This window comes from Amphibalanus amphitrite, unplaced genomic scaffold (assembly GCF_019059575.1).
Source record: "Amphibalanus amphitrite isolate SeventyFive unplaced genomic scaffold, NRLGWU_Aamphi_draft 000550F_arrow, whole genome shotgun sequence".
In the NCBI taxonomy this organism is placed as follows: Eukaryota; Metazoa; Arthropoda; class Thecostraca; order Balanomorpha; family Balanidae; genus Amphibalanus; species Amphibalanus amphitrite.
Genome location: NW_024882044.1, coordinates 308518 through 328090, shown reverse-complemented (window position 1 = coordinate 328090; position 19573 = coordinate 308518). Strand labels below are relative to the sequence as shown.

At 47.7% G+C, this 19573-nt stretch overlaps 1 protein-coding gene across 1 annotated transcript in view; it reads right to left on the bottom strand.

Moving 5' to 3' along the window:
- The window catches only part of LOC122393717 (protein amalgam-like), a 58864-nt gene extending 40166 nt beyond the window's left edge, over positions 1-18698 (bottom strand). The window contains exons 1-2 of the mRNA XM_043389974.1: positions 18154-18698; positions 1225-1352 (exon numbers count right to left, since the gene is read on the bottom strand). Of these exons, the coding sequence (XP_043245909.1) occupies positions 1225-1285 (61 nt within the window). The 5' untranslated portion in view covers positions 1286-1352; positions 18154-18698. The remainder of the gene's footprint in view (positions 1-1224; positions 1353-18153) is intronic.
- Between the last annotated feature and the right edge of the window lie 875 nt (positions 18699-19573).

Below are 19573 nucleotides of genomic sequence, written 5' to 3'. Positions count from 1 at the left end.
ATATTTATATTATCAGTCATCCAGCGGTACATTTCATTTCTGCCTAACCTTAACACTGCGACTGCGTATTGCGTTTGTTTTAGAAACAGTAAAAGGGTTTAGCAGCCAGCGCTAAATAACACATTTTGATATCAATGTCACCGCTAGGATAATCGCAATAAAATGATACCTACTTAAAATAAATATTCCATTAATTTCCTGAATTGATGTGCAACACCCCCACACGGCCCAGTTTTAATGCCTCTGACAGTACTGCTGCAATGTTCCCTGCCGCCCCACGTCAGCACGGCTGACAGTCATCCCACACGCCGGATATCGGCTGTCGCCGTCGCGTTCGACGAGCTGCGTCGGTCCGTCACCGCCACCCACCCTGGTCTCACGTGGCAGTATCGGGTTACCGTCCATTGGCCCCATCCCAGCGGCGGACGCGCACGTGCCAGCCTATGGATATCCCTGGATATGTTAGCATATGCCAAGGGCATGCCACTCTATCGCACGTGACGTCGTTAGAGGACTATTCTGTACTGACAGAAATGGCGCATCACTCTTGGGTTACGAAAACAGCCCTTTGGAAAAGTTCAACGAAAATGCGTTGGCTTATGAACATAAGGGGCGGTAGAATGCATTATACAAATATATAACAATTACCAATTACCATGCATCAAATATCAGCGAATCTAAACTGCTGCAAAGTTTCTATAAAAGTACCTTTATATTTTGAGCATTGGTGAAAACAAACTTCAGCTGTGATAGATATGCTGTAGAGTATCGTGCCAAATATCATACTTTAGCGGTGGGAGCTGTCATGTTTTCACTACCTGATAGTCGTGGGCGAGGCTCTTCGTATTTGCTTTATGTCAGCATTAACGACAAAACACTGACAAGTGACACAAATGACGCATTTGGAAAATGTCATCACGCCATCACTTGACGGTAACTTTCTGGTAATCTATTGCTCTCCAGTTCTCCACGCCGCTACAGGAGCTTTGTTCCGTCACTAAGATGTTATTAAGATAGGCCTATGTACTGAATCCGCACCCCATTTTGAAGACAAAACCGTCCGAACTCTCTGGTCCGTCAATGTTGGTATAGCAATCTGATAATATGACACAAAATTACCTTATCCATTTTCAAACGTTTCAACTTTATTCAAAGTCACTTTCAGTGTACAGAGAGACAAGTACACAACTACATATGCTGGTATAGCTGCACGGGGTCACTCACCTCTGGGCTGTAGGGCGCTGAGGACAGTGAGAATGACGGCCGCTGACCCCACCACCGCCATGGTGCAGCTGACCTCTCAGGGGAAGAGATGGGGTCCTCTATTCGTCTTTAGCCGTCTTGGACCGAATCTGAAACAGACATGGACGAGAATGTTAGTTACAACACAGTATAACGTGCGCAAGGGCCAAGGGTTCTTAGAAGCTCAAGTTGTAATCATGCACACAGAAAAATATTGACACCGTTAGCGGTGTAATTGCACAGTACATATCTGAGCACTTGAGGAAAGTTAATTTAGTCCCTTCCCCGCTTAAATTACTCGCGCTTCTAAATGAACACCAGGAAGAAGGTAATAGAACACTGTTAGGAGGGTTGGGTCAGGTGTTTTACTACATGTAGCAAAACACCCAACCCTCCTAACAGTGTTCTATTACCTTCTTCCTGGTGTTCATTTAGAAGCGCGAGTAATTTAAGCGGGGAAGGGACTAAATTAACTTTCCTCAAGTGCTCAGATATGTACTGTGCAATTACACCGCTAACGGTGTTAATATTTTTCTGTGTGTGGATTGTCTGCACCAAGCGCTGGATATCAGACACCTGAGGGCTATCCGCTGTCTGAATCTGTTACTCATTCGGTTACGTATGTGCTTACCTGCAGCTTCAGATTATGGAAGAATGTGCAACGGAGGAACGGAGGATAGGGATGCAGTGGATGTAAATGGCCGCATTTGCTAAGATACTCATAAGTTCTGGACAGAAGCCAAGAGAACAGCTGTTCAAGAGAATACAGTTCACAAAATTATTATCTGCTTGTCAGAGGTTCCAGAATGCATGGAAAACAACACATCTGAGTAAGCAATGCCATGCCAAGTAAAAATTAGCCTTTATTTCATCAAAGATATGGTATTGAGTGCTCTTGCGAGGAACATATCGTAATAATAACTCAAAATGAATGACCTTTTCCTCGAATATAGAAAGTTTAAATGTCGAAAATGATGTATTTAGGTGAATTTTCGCCCACAGGGCATCATCAGACGATGATGCCCTTTGGGCGAAAATTCACCTAAATACATCATTTTCGACATTTAAACTTTCTATATTCGAGGAAAAGGTCATTCATTTTGAGTTATTATTTCATTTCATCAAAGGTAATGTTCAGAGGTGAAAAAACCCTGCTACTCGCCTGCGTGCGTAGGTGACAGCCAATAGGCATAACGAGACAGATTCGAGCATCTCAGTTGATGCATGTAAAATAGATAACTAGTCCGTTTCCGCTAAAATCAGAGCTGTTTTCCCATAGACGGCCACTATGGACCACGGCACAAAAATTTAACAGCGTCGTCTCTTTGTAGACAGCTGGGGCTGAAAAATCCCGCCGGTACGACAGCCGGTGCGTTGTGAAGCGCCATAGACAACGCAGGAAAAACGGCGACAGCGCGACAGCTCGTCCCCGCTCGTCGCCGGTTGAACGGTGGCGGGGACCGGGGCGGCCGGCGCGGCCTTGGCCGCCGCCGGAGTAGGGAAGGACCGGGCGACTGGGACGGGGGACGTCACATCTGGGCCACAACTGGGGTGAGGTCCATGACCATCGGTCCCAGAAACTTGGTGTTGGTAGGAGCGTTGATAATTGGCTCTGACTACTGAAGCAAAGGCAAGTGAATCAGTGACAACTGGCAATCCTTTCGTGAGTTCTGAATTCTGATCGAACTGGATCAGGAAGCCAGGATGAGCTAGGACGTCGATCAGACCTATAAGGTAAGTTGGGTGGTAGTGATTTATTTTTGTTGTGTTGTGTCACTGAAATGTGGTGATGCGTTGTCCAAAATCTGAAAGGTCTAAAGTTTGAAAGGCCCCGGAGTCCAAAATTTGAAAGGTCAGTTTTTCACATTCTAGTCTCAATTTCATTTTTTTAGGCCTAAAAGGTGATGACAAAACGCCAAAAAAGCACCTTCTATTTCAAGATTACTGGTAAAAAAATGGTGACAGCTAGACATCGCGTAGGTGACAGCTTTTGAGTTTTATTCACCTCTGGTAATGTTCCTAAACTAAGTTCGTAGGTAAAAGCAACCCAAACATGCATGCCCATTGTCCGACTTCTCATCTAAATTAGCCTTAGAAAACAAAGGTGAGCCTACAATAGAGCTCACTGCCCCAGTTCCCAGCAACAAAGTCTCCTCGCGGGCTGTTCGCCAGTCGAATTCGCTCCGGCTAGCTCATTGTGCTTTGTGAAGTCCCGCAGCTCAACGTTTCAGCTCTCCAGCATACGACATTCCGCAATAAATACACGTCACCCCGTAATGCAATACGCTTGTGCTAGGACGCTACGTTATTCGTACCCACTTCAGATGTAGCTCGTGACCGCAAAGGCGATATACACGATAACATATGAGGCATATCTGTGACCATTTCTTTATATGTAATGCTTTTTATATTTTCACCCAATATAGGTACGTGACGCATATGCTTGTTGATGTGATTGGTAGATTGCAAGGAAATTCTGTCCCGCTGTTAGGATCACATTAGTGTCGTGCTCACAACAAAACCGTTCTAAAAGTCATACTTTGAGAGGGTCGCATGGCGTTATGTATAAGCATTATGCGATATGCACAATACCATTGCGTAGCACTTGGAAGGGTTATCATAAGCCTAATCGTATGCTATACCTTTTGATTGATTTCCATTTTGCTAAAAATACATTTATCTGTAGATTATTAACATTTTGTCATTCAATATCCCCGTGTAATATGGACTTTGGAATAATTTGATAAGTACTTGAAAAAAGTATTTGCATTGTCATTACGAAAAGGCAACTTAGGTTTTCAACATGGCGCAGTACTGAACAGGTAGACAATCACACAAGCTCGCCGAGGATTTCGGGAACCGGCCAAGTTTTGACAAGTTCCCTCGGGCGATCAGTGCCGAACCGCGGACGCGGCGGGTCGTTCGGTCTCGAGCACAGAGCTGTCCCAGACTTCGGTCGAACGCGGCTCTCGAACGTGAGCAAAGTTGTAAGGCACAGTTCGTCTGTGGCGATTTCACAGATAAGTTTGATTTACGGCGCGGATATTTCTGTCTAGAGACGAATGTGGAGCTTGATAGTGGTTGGAGACGTTGACATTCGCGGGATGGGCTCCTCTTATGGCCAATCTGCTGCACTATTTGTATTGTATCTCTAGCTGAAATCTCCTCTGTGGACGACCCTACCAAGCACAAGTAAAAGGATTGTGGATAGGACTTTGCGCCCTTGCGACACAAGAAGCAGAGCAGTGTTCACTTATCCACACTCAACTCTACATCCACATGTCAGGTTAGCAGAAATCAAGACCAGCCAGAAATGATATAATACTGAACTTCGAAGTTCGATCGGTGACACTATGTAAGGTGCGCAAGTTTTTTTTATACCTTTGGCACAAGGCAAAAGTAGTCCACTGATGAAAGATCTGTCAAATTCGACGAATGAAGGGAACACATTTTATGTACATTATATTCCTAAGACACTAGCCTATCAAATGATTTTTGTGAAGTGATCTTGAAGGAAAAAGAAAACGTCTGATCCTGTTATATAACATCGTTATAGCGTTGTACCGTGAGCGCCTGATTAACCCGCGCGGGGCTGGGGGGGTAAATTTTACCCCCCCTCGCGAATTTTAGCGATATCTCAAAAACGGCGGCGCGTAGCGCCGCCAAACTTTCATTACCTTTTCTTACATCAATTTGACACCTTCCCTGAAAACTTGAGCGAAATCCGTCGGAAAATTTTTGAGAAATTGACGTTTTAGTGACGTCATGTTCGCCATTTTCGCCTCAAAAACGGCAAAAGTTCAAACGCCGGTAACATCTTCATTTTTAAAGGAATCAAGACGTAACAAAAAAAGGTTATACGTAATTTTACTTTGTCTATCAAATGGCTATCTCGGTTTTTTGAAAATTTTGGATTTTGGCCTAATTTTTTTTTCAAAAAACTGATTTTTTTGGGAAAATCATTATAAAATCCAAAATTTTGAGTCTATCGAAAAAACCGGAATATATGTCAGAGAAGTGGTCTATGTGCACCTACATACCAAATTTTAGAAGAATCGGTTCAAAAATGTGGGAGTTATTCAAAATTTTATGACGTCACGACACACAAATTTTTTGAAAAATGACTTTTTTGGAAGTTCTAGACCTCGTACGGAAACAAAAATAGCGCCATTCGATTCGCCGTGAAAAACTGCATTAGATAGACACCTTTTTAGGCCTTAACAACCAACTTCAAAATTTGACCTCATTTGACCTGACCTTGACCTGACCTCGACCTGAAATTCATCCAGAGGTGGTCCATATCACTTATTGAGTGTGCCTATTGAATTCTATGAGTAAAATGACCCATAAAACATGTGTCGCACATGACCTTTTCTATATTTTGTTTTTTGGTGACCTGACCTGACCTGACCTGACCTTGACCTTGACCTCTGAATGATATTGTATGCAACTAATATTGTCTTGGTAGCCTAAGAACACGTTTTGGGCGATCAGTCTCAGTCCATGACTCCATTCTTCGGCAACTACGGTGCAAGGCCGATACTGTAGAAACTTGCAATTTGTACCCTTGACCTGACCTTGACCTTGACCTCAAACTTTAAATTAAGTACATGTTTTTAGTAGTTCGTGATGAGAGCTTTCGATTGGCGTTTGAATTTTCCAAATCGGACCATTAGTTCGGGAGATAACAGGGGGGTAAAATTTACCCCCAGCCCCGCGCGTTCGGCTGGAGAGTACCCCAGCCCCGCGCGGGTTAACCCTCGCCCATGTAGGGGGGTTGGTGCAACCCCCCCTGAGGTTTTTCGGAAATAGTGCAAAAACGGCGGCGCGCAGCGCCGCCAAATTTTGGGTACCTTATGGGGCAAACCTTGCGCATCTTTTGATAAAAAAATTTGACCCGGTCATGTCAGGTCACGGAGTTATGACGTCACAAAGGGAACAGCCTCCGGCCGGATTTTCACAAACTGAGTGCCAACGCACGAGGTTTCCTGCCGGTGGTACGGACATCGGTTGATGGATCGTGATGAAACTTCCCATGCATGTTGGGGCAAGTATTTACTATCATATGGTATAAGAAACTTGACCGGGTCAGGTCAGGTCACGGAGCTATGACGTCACAAGAGGAACAGCGTCCGGTACTATTCTTGAAAAGCGCCCGAACCACTATTTTGCTAATTCTTGTCACCTCAATGGGAATATGCAGCAATATTAGCTTCTATAGGGAGCAAATGGACATCCCAAATCCAAAAATACAATCAGATTTCAAAAATTTAAATTTTGATTTTTCGAATTTCTGCCGCCGACTGTGACCTTGCCGACTTCCGGCGCTCCCAACGCGCCATTTTTAGAGCTAGGGAAACGAAATACATACCAAACGATAGAGAATTGATCAAGGAACACGATAGTGAAGGTTTCAAGTCGATATCTCTCACTGTTTTGCCGCAATCGCCGCGGAAAATTTGAAAAAGTCTATTTTTCCGAAAATTTGACCTTTGACCGGTCAAAAGTAGGTCAAATGTTGACCTAGGACCAAAAAATATACCACCAATCGCGAGATCTCGGCGAGAGCAATCCGTTGGTCTTTTCCGCTAAGCTCTACGACGCTCCGTTTTCAAACGCCAAGGGGGGGGGGGGGTCGCACCAACCCCCCCCCCCCCTGCATGGGCGAAGGTGGCAGATCGCCGTTTACGGGCGAGGGTTAAAGCGTCCTGCAAGCCTTAGTGCGTCAGCTCGAGAGATGTTTGCGTTTGTGCCAGGCACTCAAGATTTTTCACGGCATTCTTGCCTTTTTGTTGGAGACATTTGCATTGAGTTTTGACTGGAACTTGCCCAGTAATTTCAAAAGCTGCAGTCAGCATTTGCATGCACGATCCCTCGGCTGTGGTAGCGACCATCCATCCCGTGAAGGCTCGAGAAGGCGTCGGTCGTGACGATGTCGAGCGTCGATAAATCTGCGAGACCGTGATTGGAGTACGGACCGAGCCACCGACGCCGGCTGCGTTGCAGGCTCTGACAGCCGGCGCTACTGATTGGCGTATCGTGCTGCCTAACTTTATAGATCTGTATGTAAGATGCAGGCACACATCTGGCGAAAGACACCCGTTCAGCTCTCTCTGCAGGTGAGCGTCGATGACCTCCGCCATCCTATAGCGTCCTTAACCCGCGCCCTGCTGGGGGGGGGGGTGTTTGAACACCCCCCCCTTGTGGTTTTTCGCGAATATCTCAAAAACGGCGGCGCGGAGCGCCGCCGTTTTTGGTACACCTTATCATACATCAATTCTACACATGTTGTGAAAATTTCAGACCAAGGTCATTCAAGGTCAGGTCACCCAGGTCACTTGAAGTGACCTCACCTCATAAAAAGTTGCAATGTCTGTCATAGCTACACCGAGTAACCGAACGCTTTGAAACTTTCAGCGATTGCTAAGGGCAATAGCATGTACAAAATGTATGTCTCAGAATTTTGATATCGATGACCTAAGGTCAGGTCAATTTTGCGACCTCCGGCCATTACCTATAAGTTAATGGGAGAAAATTGAAATGCGCCTCTTTTGGACGAAAGACATTATAAACACTCCCAAACACCGAATTACAAGTGGTTTAGACACACTTAACATGAAAATGGTGTCCGTGACCCTTGTTTGTGCCCTGAGGTCATCTTAGGTCACGAATGGTATCTAACAGTTTTTCGCAAATAACTTTTGATAGAGGCATGCTAGAGCGATGAAAACGCCTTAGATGTGTGCAGCTCGACGATACGGATCGACTGATATGCAACATGACCCTTTCCGGTCAGGTCATGACCTTGACCTGAGATCAAATTTTCAAGTTGACCTTTCAAGGTCAAGTTATAGTTCAATCGATGCGTCTTGACGAGAGGAACACGATGCCGGTAAAAGTAAGCTCGTACAAGGCTTGGGTCAAAAGTTATTGCAGAAAAACTGTTTCCGAAAAAATCGGCTATTTTTGCAGTTTTTGCCCCTTGCAGGCAAAACCGTTGACGTTAGGTCAAATCTGAGAGAATTACTCAGAAACGGCGTTAATAGGGCTATCGAATGCACTTTTCCGCGGCGCTGTAGCTCTATTGGTTCCCGAGTTATGCGTTGGCTTCTTGGAAATTTTCGACATTAGACCTGGAAATCGGCGAAATTTTGCCTTCAATGACCTCTGGTGACCTCACCTTTGACCTGACCAAAAAATTGACTGAAGTGATTTCGTCATCATTTTTTGCGTTCTTTCGAACGCCGCCTTCCGCGTATCGCTACGTGACCCAGGAGCCGAGTTACAAGGGGGGGGGGTGTTCAACCCCCCCCCCCCCCAGCAGGGCGTGGAAATCCAGGACCCCCAGCCGGGCGCGGGTTAACCGACACTACCCCAAACTGTCAAAATATTCTTAAATGGATAAAGGCATAATGGAAACAGTCTAGCTTTAATGAGTTCACGACCCCGGCTGCGTTCTACAGTGGCCGTTCGCGGCGGAACCCGCAGGTCGAGTGGTGCCAACCGTGGGCTGATGGCTCAGATGGGCGACAAAGCGCCGTTTTAGCTACAGTCCGTCTAGTTCAAGGGAGATTGAAGCGCTGTATTCTGTGGTTTCGGCTCAAAGAGGACGTGGCTCTGTCCGCCGTATGTCCAGGTCAGGCCTTCTGTAGTTGGTTTAGTTCATAGGAGACAGGATCTGTCTGGCGGCCATCCGCTCAGGTCCCAACGATGCAAACGCAGCAGAAAGTCTACACCGATGCTGGGCCCATCCTGACTGACCTCGGCCGGTCCAATCTATCAGCGCACCCAAGACCTGCCTATCAGCCAGTTCCGGCCCCCCAGACACCACCTTTTGGAGCTCGTCGCGCACGTGTAACTACGTCGGCTCTATAATGGCTTCAGTCTATCTTTACCGCGTCCTTCGGTACCGCGAATATCTTTGTTCATGTAACATGCATTTCCCCACACATGCATGGACATTCTATGTTCGCTGTGTGCGGACTCCGTCGCCTCCTTCCGCCGACTCGGCGTCGGAGAGCCGGGTAATCACGGGCCCTAATAGAGTGATGTCTGTTTCCGCAGCATTACGACCGATCGGATGAACGCCGATACTGTTTGTCCATCACAGCGCAAATAACGTCTCGCGGCCGCGCAGTATTCCTGTGGGGTCGATGCGGCCGCTGGGCTGATAGATAGCTGCGCCGGATAGCGTTTCGGCTGGATCTCGCAGAATGGGCCTTAGATGTAAATGTTGTATGCAGGTATCCATTGCCTGTGGGCAAAGCTAAGCATTGAGCCTCGGCTTTGGCCGTCTTTGGAGCTCCGTATTCATCCAGAACTCCTAAGCTCCGTTGATTCTACAAAGTCGTTAAACGCCAAATGCTATCCAATCTCGAAGTTGCCCATGGGGTTGGTTTTAATTAGGAGCGATGCCGCTTCTGACCTCATGCAGTCAGTGACCTTTCGTAAAATGGTTGTGGGGATATAGTCCATGTAAGGCACCAGCCGACTTGATACACCACTTCAGGCAGAGTACCGCGTATGCAGAGCAACTTGGCCAGCGAAGTTCGCTGCCTTCACTCAGGTAATGGAGGGAACGTATAAGCCAAAGACCACTCCAATATTCGCAGAAACATGTCGCCAAAACAGCTCACCAACCGGGTGGTCGTGGTATGAAATTTAACGCTAAGAGGAGCATTGGGAGAAAGCAACTTTCCCCACTATAGTTCTGTCCAATAATTTAGTTTTTTTTTCTCATCAGGGACCACTGGTGATAAAATATAATATACAATGTCTTTGTAAGCATGGACTTACAATTCTTTTCAGAGGTCTCACGACTTTACGACGCTTTGAAATCCGCAATAGGTACTTGGGTTTGAGAAATGTGATGTGGACTCTAACTATCAAACAAGGCTAGGGTAGAAAATGTAAGACAGTTATTGCTGATGTATCGCCTACCGTTTAAATCTGTAAATAACTATCGTAGGGTAAGCAAAATGCTCTAGACTTTTATATCTATCCAATGCAGTTCATTTTTAAGCTTCTTCTAAGTGGCTTATGGTGGCATTTTCCAAAGTTTCTACAATTATAGCTGGGTTAGATCTTATGCTGATCTACTGACCATCTTCATAAAAACGAACACATCCTGTATGTTTATCTCCTTGTATCCAGCAGCGAGGCATGGACATACATTTTGATATCGTGTCTTTCTGTACAGAACCCCTGGCGAGCCACGATTTATACCTAACCGCTATGCATAATCGATAAGGGACCGCTGTTAGGAATTACCAAGCGCATGACATTCTTTAAACAGTAAAATGATACACATTATTTATACACCGTTCCAAGGGAGCTATTGTGAAATGAAGGCTAGCATAAAAGCACAAAGAAGTTGTTTATGTGTTATACTTCAAATTCGTATTGCAATCGAACTAAATAACGTTGATATAAACAATGATTCTGTCGCTGATTAGCCAGGGCTTAGACTGAAGCACCACAAAAAATATTCACCGATAAATTTGAACAGTTTTTAGCCCGGCGTACATGAATAAATGTACATTTCAATTTCAATACATAACTGATGTCGTATTAGAAGCTCATCCTTCTTCAACGGCAAAGGCTGAGCAAAGAGGGTACAACTCTGTCATGTTGATATGAAGACCGTCTGAACGTGTCTTGCTGGTCGATCGAATGGTCAGCACTCGAACAAATAACGCCTGAGCATTACATTAACTAAGGCTAAAAACAATGACTATCAAATTATACAAGTGCTGTAACCGCCATCAGACAGTTTACAATCCAGCCGACTCCAAGACGGCTGCAGCATTATTCTCATGGCTACTCATTGAGCTGTCTCGGCGGCCATCCAGTATAGCACAGCCGCCTCATTTCGCTGTCATCTCATCAGGCCGAACAGCACTGTACCGACACGGGTCCCATCCTGACCCAGCCGACCTCGAGAGGTCAACTGGGGCCGCTGGAGGAGCGTCCCGTCCGACCGCGGTCTGCAGGGCTAGGCCCTGGGGAGCGACCTCTGAAACTCGAGGCTGGGGCTGATGGCTGGCAGAAACCGCTACAATGTCTGTAATAAGTTAGAGGCGTTCGCCAGACATGGTAGCCGCTACTGTCTGCTGCTGTCAGCTGTTACATGATAGCCGGTCACTGACTCTGTTGTCATGTCTCTTTGGAGCTCAAACACAACACCCCAGACACAGGGAACTTTTATAGAGCCAGGCTATTAATTAAACATTGTTCCTAAATTAATGATAAACTTCAACAAAATATGTCATATAATACTCTAGAGTATACTACTCGTAATTGCTACGAGGGCCCGCCTTTTGTAAAGGAGTCAGATTACTGTAAACCAATAAGTGCGGGAAAAATTATTATTTCAGCTGAATGGCATAATGTCATTCGAACTTGACAAACGAAGCATGCCCAACTAAAACATCATAAATTAAGTTTTATATTTAATACGGTGTCAAACTTTGTTTAGTCCCCCAAAATGGCATCATGGTTGAATATCTAGGACGTTCTTTTTAACTACGTTGATGGTGAAGTCCAAAAGACGAGTGACAAACAAAAAACTTTGGTCGTTTTTCACGCCACTGACTTTATTAGCAACGGCTTTGCCCTTCTTTACGTGCTGCTACGTGGTTTCAATCAAAAAGGCCAAAAAAGCCAAATAATAAGGTCTGCCTAAGGATGAAGAACGATCGTGCCCTCGCTCAATATACCCTGGGTCGTACCTGAACACTAAACGTGATCGTATGAACGGTCTTCATATGACATGATACTGATGATCGTGCGTCTTCCTATGGCATGATTTCTGGATGACTGATAAAGCCTTCAATGCAGCCGTTCTAGTCGACAGAGAATAGCCGTTTTCACGACGGGCTATCCGGCGAATGCACTTATTTGACCAAATCTGCACCTGGTCTGCACCAGATGTGCACCAAATGTGTACCAGATGGCAGTCGTGAAAACGGCTAGAGAATAGCTACCACGCAGTGAGACGAGAACTGTTGCTGAGATCTCATGGGGCCAGTCATACTTGAGCTGGGGACTGGAGTCGCAGGCTCCTGACGAATATGGAGCCAGTTGTACGTGGGGACTCAGAGACCAATCGTAAATACTTCAGGACTTTAAGACCGGTAGTAAGTACCCGAGGACTTATGGCCACGGTCGTGCTGAGGACTGCAGGTCAGGTCGTACTGAGGGCGGTTCGTAACCCAGGGCGGTGGAGCCGCTCCTTATGACGCCTTCACCGTATTCGTCGCTCGGAGTCATGGTCTGGGGCGCGCTGTTGGCCCTGCAGACGGCACCTGATGGTCCGGCGGCGGCGCTCGGTCGGCACCCGGGTCACGTTCGCCGGCTCTCTGCGGTGACCCAATCTGAGCGGCGCCCCGCTGCCCGGCGATAAATCCAGACCGTGACACCAGCTGAGTGATTCTGACCGAGCCGCCCGATAGCTAACGTCACTCGGAAACCGCACAGTCTAAAAACGTCACACCTTTCTCTCTCTCGGCGCCATCTGGTTCTGTGTGCTCAGCGAGCTCCAAGTATAGCCAAATTCACTAAAACTTTCAGAAAATGAGCACCTGCAGTGCCCCACCTCGCCGTGCCGTATGGTATAGGTCACAGGGTTCCCGGTTCCGTCTACGTGATAGCAAATCCATCAACACAAGTGGTCTAACATTAAGCACACCATGTTTACGTGGTGCCCCACAGCACAATTACATCAATGCATTGTATCCACTCTCCAATATTTCAATTTGCAGAATATTCATCAACGTCAGATAACTGTTTGTCCTGCAATTGCCCTTGGCGATTGCAATACACCATAAACGATACAAATTTTAACAAAAATAATTATGATAAGCAAATTAAAGCAGGACACCGATATCATCCAACCAAAGTGGTATGCAGTTAGAATTACGAAATGACCAACACTTCCGCCACGTTGGTGCATTTGTCCGATTACCGCGTCATATACCATGAGCTACCGGCTACGGATTTCGATAATTCAATGCTTGCAGCTCCACCCCTTTTGTTTACATCTCCCTAATGCATTTCGGCCCTCAATATACCTAAATTGATTTTATATTCGCTTAATCCGGAGGACGAAAGTGGCGCATCACCCTCACTGAGAGCTGTTTTGATTCCTTTTAAGCATATTAGGGGAATTGGTCTAAAACAACACCCTGATCATTTCTCCGAATATACCCCAAATACACTTTCTTTGAATATCACTCTGAAATTCTTCTAATATACCCTACACTGAGAACCTTTTTGATTCCTTTTGAGCATATTAGGGGTTTTGGTCTAAAACAACACCCTGATCATTTCTTCGAATATACCCAAACTATACCCTTGTTCTTTAAATAGCTCCCTTGAATTCTTCTAAAATACCCTAGTAAGTACCGAAGAGGAAAGGAATATGATTCCTGTTCTATTCCCTGCGATACCCACAGTACACTCCTTTTAACCTACCAAAATACCCTTACATCGAAACCTCTAGTATTCCTTCTAAGCGTATAAGGGGAATATTTTGCAAACTATACTCGCATTATACCACGTAACACTCCCGTATTATTCTGTGATTTCAGGCACGTAGCTAGAATTTGGCCAAGGGAGGGGCGGAGGAATCCCGGGGGCCTCCTTTCTACAGAGGGCCTCCTCCCTAAAGGGGCCTCCTTTCTATAGAGGGTCTCATGCCTACATAATTACATATACAACATAATGCAGACTTTTGTTCAGCTTTCATATGGCCAGCGCACTGGTATGTTTCTTTATTCTTACCGCTGTCGCGGTAAGAAACATACGCATATCACAAGTCTCCCAGTGGCATGGTAACTGGCAAAAAAAAAAAAAAAAACCTCGGGCGCCGGCGGCGGCGGCGGCGGCGGCCGGACCGCAGCAGGAGGGGGGGGGGGGGGGGGGAGAGGATCTGCGAGGAATTGATGGATACTGGATGACGGTCAGAGTACCTGACACTTGGTGTATTATCATATATCGTTCAAGCGCTTAACCGTATTCCGGGCGGGCTCTGAAAGACTCTGAATCGGGCGGGGGCCTTTTTGGCCCCCGTCAGAACTCGAAAAGCACGAATCGTAGCGACAAACGGCAACGGCGTTTGATAGTTCGTTGAACGACTTACAACTTTTGTAAACAACTTTTTTGGGTCAGGTCAATATTGAGTTCGCCAGAGGTCATAACAAATAACATGGTTTATAACGACCTACATAGATAGTTCAACTTCAAAATCTGACCTAGGAAGGTCACGCTGGGTACCAATCGGCGCGTCATGACCAGGCGAACGGTTTGGTACACTAACAACTATCTAGCCCCATCATGTCGTGATTTATTGGCTAAAAACTGTTGATGTCATGACGTCATGACCTCACCTCACCTCAGATGATCCTTCCCGGTGCCCGTCAGTAAATGCCACCTGGGTGCTTACAGATCAGATAATCTGACCTGACGTACCTAATTCAGAAAGAATTGGGTGGTTTTGACTCGTTTTCTCGAAGCAGGACACAGTTCATTATATTTTCCAATAGGCTTGTCACGATTCTGACCTGACTGACGTCTGCAAGATTGAAACTGTACGGTTATCAATGTTTTATGTGTGAATGATGCCACGTATACTTGCTGTAAGTAAAATATGGTTTCGTTAGTAAATTTTCCTATGGTCCAGGTGGTTTGCTTCATTTACGCCGTAGATGAAACAAACAATCGATGGATAGGTATATATTAATTTCCCGGTCAAATAGATTATTATGAGTTGTGCGAAGCATGGCTATGGGAATATCACCACGGTCTGATAAATGGTTTGGGTAATTGCATCCATCGTAAAAATACCAACACAGCCACAGAGGGCTTCCTCTCTACAGATTGCCTCTTATCTACAGAGGGCCTCCTCTCTGCTGAGGGTGTCTTTCTCTCCAGAGGGCCTCCTTTACAGAGGGCATCCTCTCTACAGAGGGCATCCTCTCTACAGAGGGCATCCTCTCTACAGAGGGCCTCCGCTCTAGTCTCTACATGGACCTCCTCTCTACAGAGGGCTTCCTATCTATATAGGGCCTCCTCTCTTCAGAGTCTCGTCTCTACACAGGACCTCCTCTATACCGAGGACCTCATCTCTGCAAAGGGCCTCCTCTCTTCAGAGGGCCTTCACTCTACTGAGGGCCTCCTACCTACAGAGGACCTCCTTTCTACTGAGGGAGTCCTCCTCTACAGAGGGCCTCCTCTCTTCAGACGATCTCCTCTCTACAGAGGGCCTCCTTTTTACAGAGTGCCTCTATTTTACAGAGGGCCTCTTTTTACAGATGGCCTCCTTTTTGCAGAGGGCCTCCTCTCTACAGGGGGTCTCCTCTCTAAGGGGGCCTCCTCTCTACACAGGGCCTCCTACCCACAGAGGGCCTCCTCTCTACTGAGGAGTCAGAGGGGCCTTAGCGGTCAGACACAGACACTAGTGGTTATTCACAGGAGATGAGAAGGGCCCTAGCTGTCACTTGTCAGGCTGGTCAGAGGGCCCTGATTGTTCTGACGTCATTTTTTTAGATTCCCGGGTGAATTTCGTTCGCCTCCGACGTGATTTTGGCCAACGTGGGCCTTCGGCCCACGTTGGCCTGAATCCTTTCGGGGGGCCTCCTGAAAACCCCAAGGGAGGGGCGGGCGCCCCCTCCGCCCCCCCTTGGCTACGTCCCTGTGTGATTTCCATCACTGATCTCAATGTATTCTTGCATTAGACCCCACATAAACCCAGAAGGGAAAATAATAATGCCCTATAGGTATATTCGTCGTAGAACTTGCTCAGAAACTGTCTCATTACTCTCAGCTCCCTCGTCCGATTTCCCTTTATATATCGTAACACATCCAAAACGAGGGTTAAGGTTCTATCCCCAGCAGGGCGCGTATGGCTGAATAGCCCAGCGGGGCGCGGGTTAGTGGTCAGCAACACGTCCAGAGAGCGACTGCCCGTCCTTCTCGCCCGCCCGGCCGGCCAGTCCCGGCCCGCCGACCGGTCACCGCCGGAGGCGCCGAGCGGCACAGGTACGGTATCTGACAGTAGCGGCAGAGACTGTACACTAGGGTATATTAGAAGAATTCAAGGGAGGAATTTAAAGAATGAGGGTATAGTTTGGGTATGTTCGAAGAAAATGATCAGGGTGTTGTTTTAGACCAAAACCCCTGATATGCTTAAAAGGAATCATTTGAGGAATCATTTGAGTATCTTAAGGGCATTCCGCCAGGAAAACGGCAGAGTTATAGGAGCATGACACACCATGATCAAAGGGAATAGAGAATCGTTTTGGTTTTCAGTGCTGTCAACGGCTTCTACGCCATGCCTCGGACATAAATCGTCAACATGCGATGTGCAAGACAAAGCATTATCGGACAGTTATTTTTGCCAGCACCTGATTCCCACAATCTGCTATCATTGGACCTGTCAGATTGTCATATGCATCCAATCAACCAACGGGTAGGAATGTTTTCCCGCACTGGGACAGCGTTTTCCATAACCCGCGAACGCACCCATCTCTCCCTTGGGCTACTTTTTGCGAACGCTTGCATAACAGAACGACTCTTACCAGCTTCCGTTAGCAAAAAAATAAATCAATCATTCTGTGACGTCATATGCCCCGCTGGACGTGACATCTGGCATGTCCGAATGCAGCGATCCGTCCCGAGACCTACTGAGGTCAGCAGCGCAATAGGAATGCAATTTGCATAGCAAGTGTTGAGCAGACACACATAAGGCTTCACCAGTGCGCAATATAGCCAGTGATCACTATCGAGTACATACTTCTCCAAAGACACATAAAATCCGCACTTAACCCTATTCCTGGCGGGCTCCGCCGGGACAAGAAACTGGCGGGGGGGGGGGGGGGGCCGATTCGGCCCCCCCTGAGATCTCGAGAACGAAGCAAGATAGCGACAAGCGGTAAACGGCATCGGATACGCACGGTCAAGATCTACAATTTTTACTAAGGTCATTTTCAGGTCAGGTCAAAGATGACGTCACAGGGGTCGAAAAACTCAAAATGGCGGCGCTAGATATGGAGAGAGTTTTTCTCGAATAACTTTCGAATTAGTCAAGATAGGAACAAACTAAGGGCATCATCGTGATCCTCTCGTCAATCCGCATCGAATGATATATATGTTGACCTCGAAAGGACAAGGTCAAAGGTTGACCTCAGGTCACGTGACCTCGAGGTCATCATGTATATCATTCGATGCGTCTTGACGAGCTGAACACAATGAGACCATCCACGCGTCTGTATCTTGTTCCTGTACGGAGTTATTGGCCAAAAACCTTTGGTGACCTTTGATGACGTCACATGACCTCACAGCTACCCAACAGCAAAACAGACCTCAAGGTAGTGAAGGTTGATCGTATATGAAGTCATGTATGGTATATGGGGCCATTCCGACCCGTTTTAGTGGTAAAAACAGGGAGTTGATTTTTCCCCCATTGACTTATAATGGGGAGGTCGCGAAACTGACCTGACCTTAGGTCACCGATATCAAAATTCCGAGATATACAAATTGCACATACTGGTACCCTAACTAAAGCCTGAAGAGAAGAAATTGATCGGTCAAAAACTCTAGCTCTGGCGTGATTGCAAACTTTTCTGAGGTAGGGTCACCAAACCGCCTCTGGTGACCTGACCTGAGGTCAGATCAACTCAAAATTTTCAGACATGTTGCGTAGAAGCCTTTTAGGAAAATCAGAAAATTTGAGCTTCCTAGCTCAACGCGTTTGGGAGAAATAACCAAAAAACCTCAGGGGGGGGGGGGGGCTCCTGAGGCCCCCCCGCCAGGAATAGGGTTAAACCATTCATAACTATGCATGCAGGCAGTGATTTCATAGCGATCGTCCTTGATCGATCGGCTGGGCGTGTTTGTGAACTGTGAACTTACCGGTGCGATAGGTCCGGCTAGCAGCGTCGGCCGCTCAGCTCTCAGACAGGGCAACTGTGCAAGGAGAGCAGAATACACTCCTCTCTTGTGGCCCTCGGAAGCTGAGGACAGCCACCTCCACCTCGCCCCGTCTGCAGCGTCCCTTTCAGCGGCGGACTCCTCCCCTCCGCCCGGTCACGAGCACGCCTCAGACGCCGGGCCGGGAGCCCATCACCGTCACTGGGAACAATCACCTCGCCACTGTCGTTCGAAGCTCCGGAACTCCGCCGTCGTCGCCGACAGTCTGACCTTCAGAGCGGCCGACGTCTGCCGGAGGCACTCGACGAAAACGGTGCCGCGGGGTCCGCAGTGACACTATCTGTCGGCGATCTGGCACAGCTCAATACGAGAACAGAGCTACTGAGCACCTTACAGATTGGTGCCGAGCACGATACGGAGCTGGCGGGACAGAACGTGTGTCTCACAGCTCGACTGTGAAGGTCCGTCACAGTTCGGCAAGCAGTCCGTCACAGTTCTGAAAATGATACCACAGTTCGGCTACTGGTCTGTTACGGTTCTGTCAGTGGTCCGTGGCCCAATTCGGCCGGTGGTTTGTCACAGTTGGGCCAGTAGCAGACAGTCACCGGCTGTCCTATAACCCGTCACCGACTGTCCGTATAACCCGTCACCAGCTGTCCGTATAATTCGTCACTGGCTGTCCGTATAGCTGCCACAATTCGCTAGCTGCACGTTCCTTACCACTTGTGTAATCGTCGATGGCAGGTCCTCACTGGCTGTCTACGACTCGTCACTGCGCTATCCGTAACTTCGTCGATGCGCTATCCGTAACTTCGCCGATGCGCTATCCGTAACTTCGCCGACTGTCCGTAACCCGTCACTGCGCTATCCGTAACTTCGTCGATGCGCTATCCGTAACTTCGCCGATGCGCTATCCGTAACTTCGCCGACTGTCCGTAACCCGTCACTGCGCTATCCGTAACTTCGTCACTGCGCTATCCGTAACTTCGTCGATGCGCTATCCGTAACTTCGCCGATGCGCTATTCGTAACTTCGTCGACTGTCCGTAACCCGTCACTGGCTATCCGTAGCCCGCCACCGTCTGTCGGCGTCCGTCGGAGCCGGCGAGGCGCGCTGCGCGGCCGCCCGTCGGCGGAGGCCGGCTGTCGACTGGAGTGGTGTCGATGTCGACACCAGTGCCGTCGGCGCCGACGCTCTCGGCGGCAGCGATCGGCGCGCGCTCGCTGCCGCCGGCCGGGAGCGGGCTGCGCGCCCAGGAGCCGGAGGAACACATCGCCACGGCGGCCGTCTGCGCCTCGGACCGGTCCACCGGGACGCGGCGCAGTCAGCAGGTCCTATCACCAGCTCAGATCGATCCCGAGCCCCAGCAGGCCTGGTCAGCTCGGAACGATGCTGGGCTAAT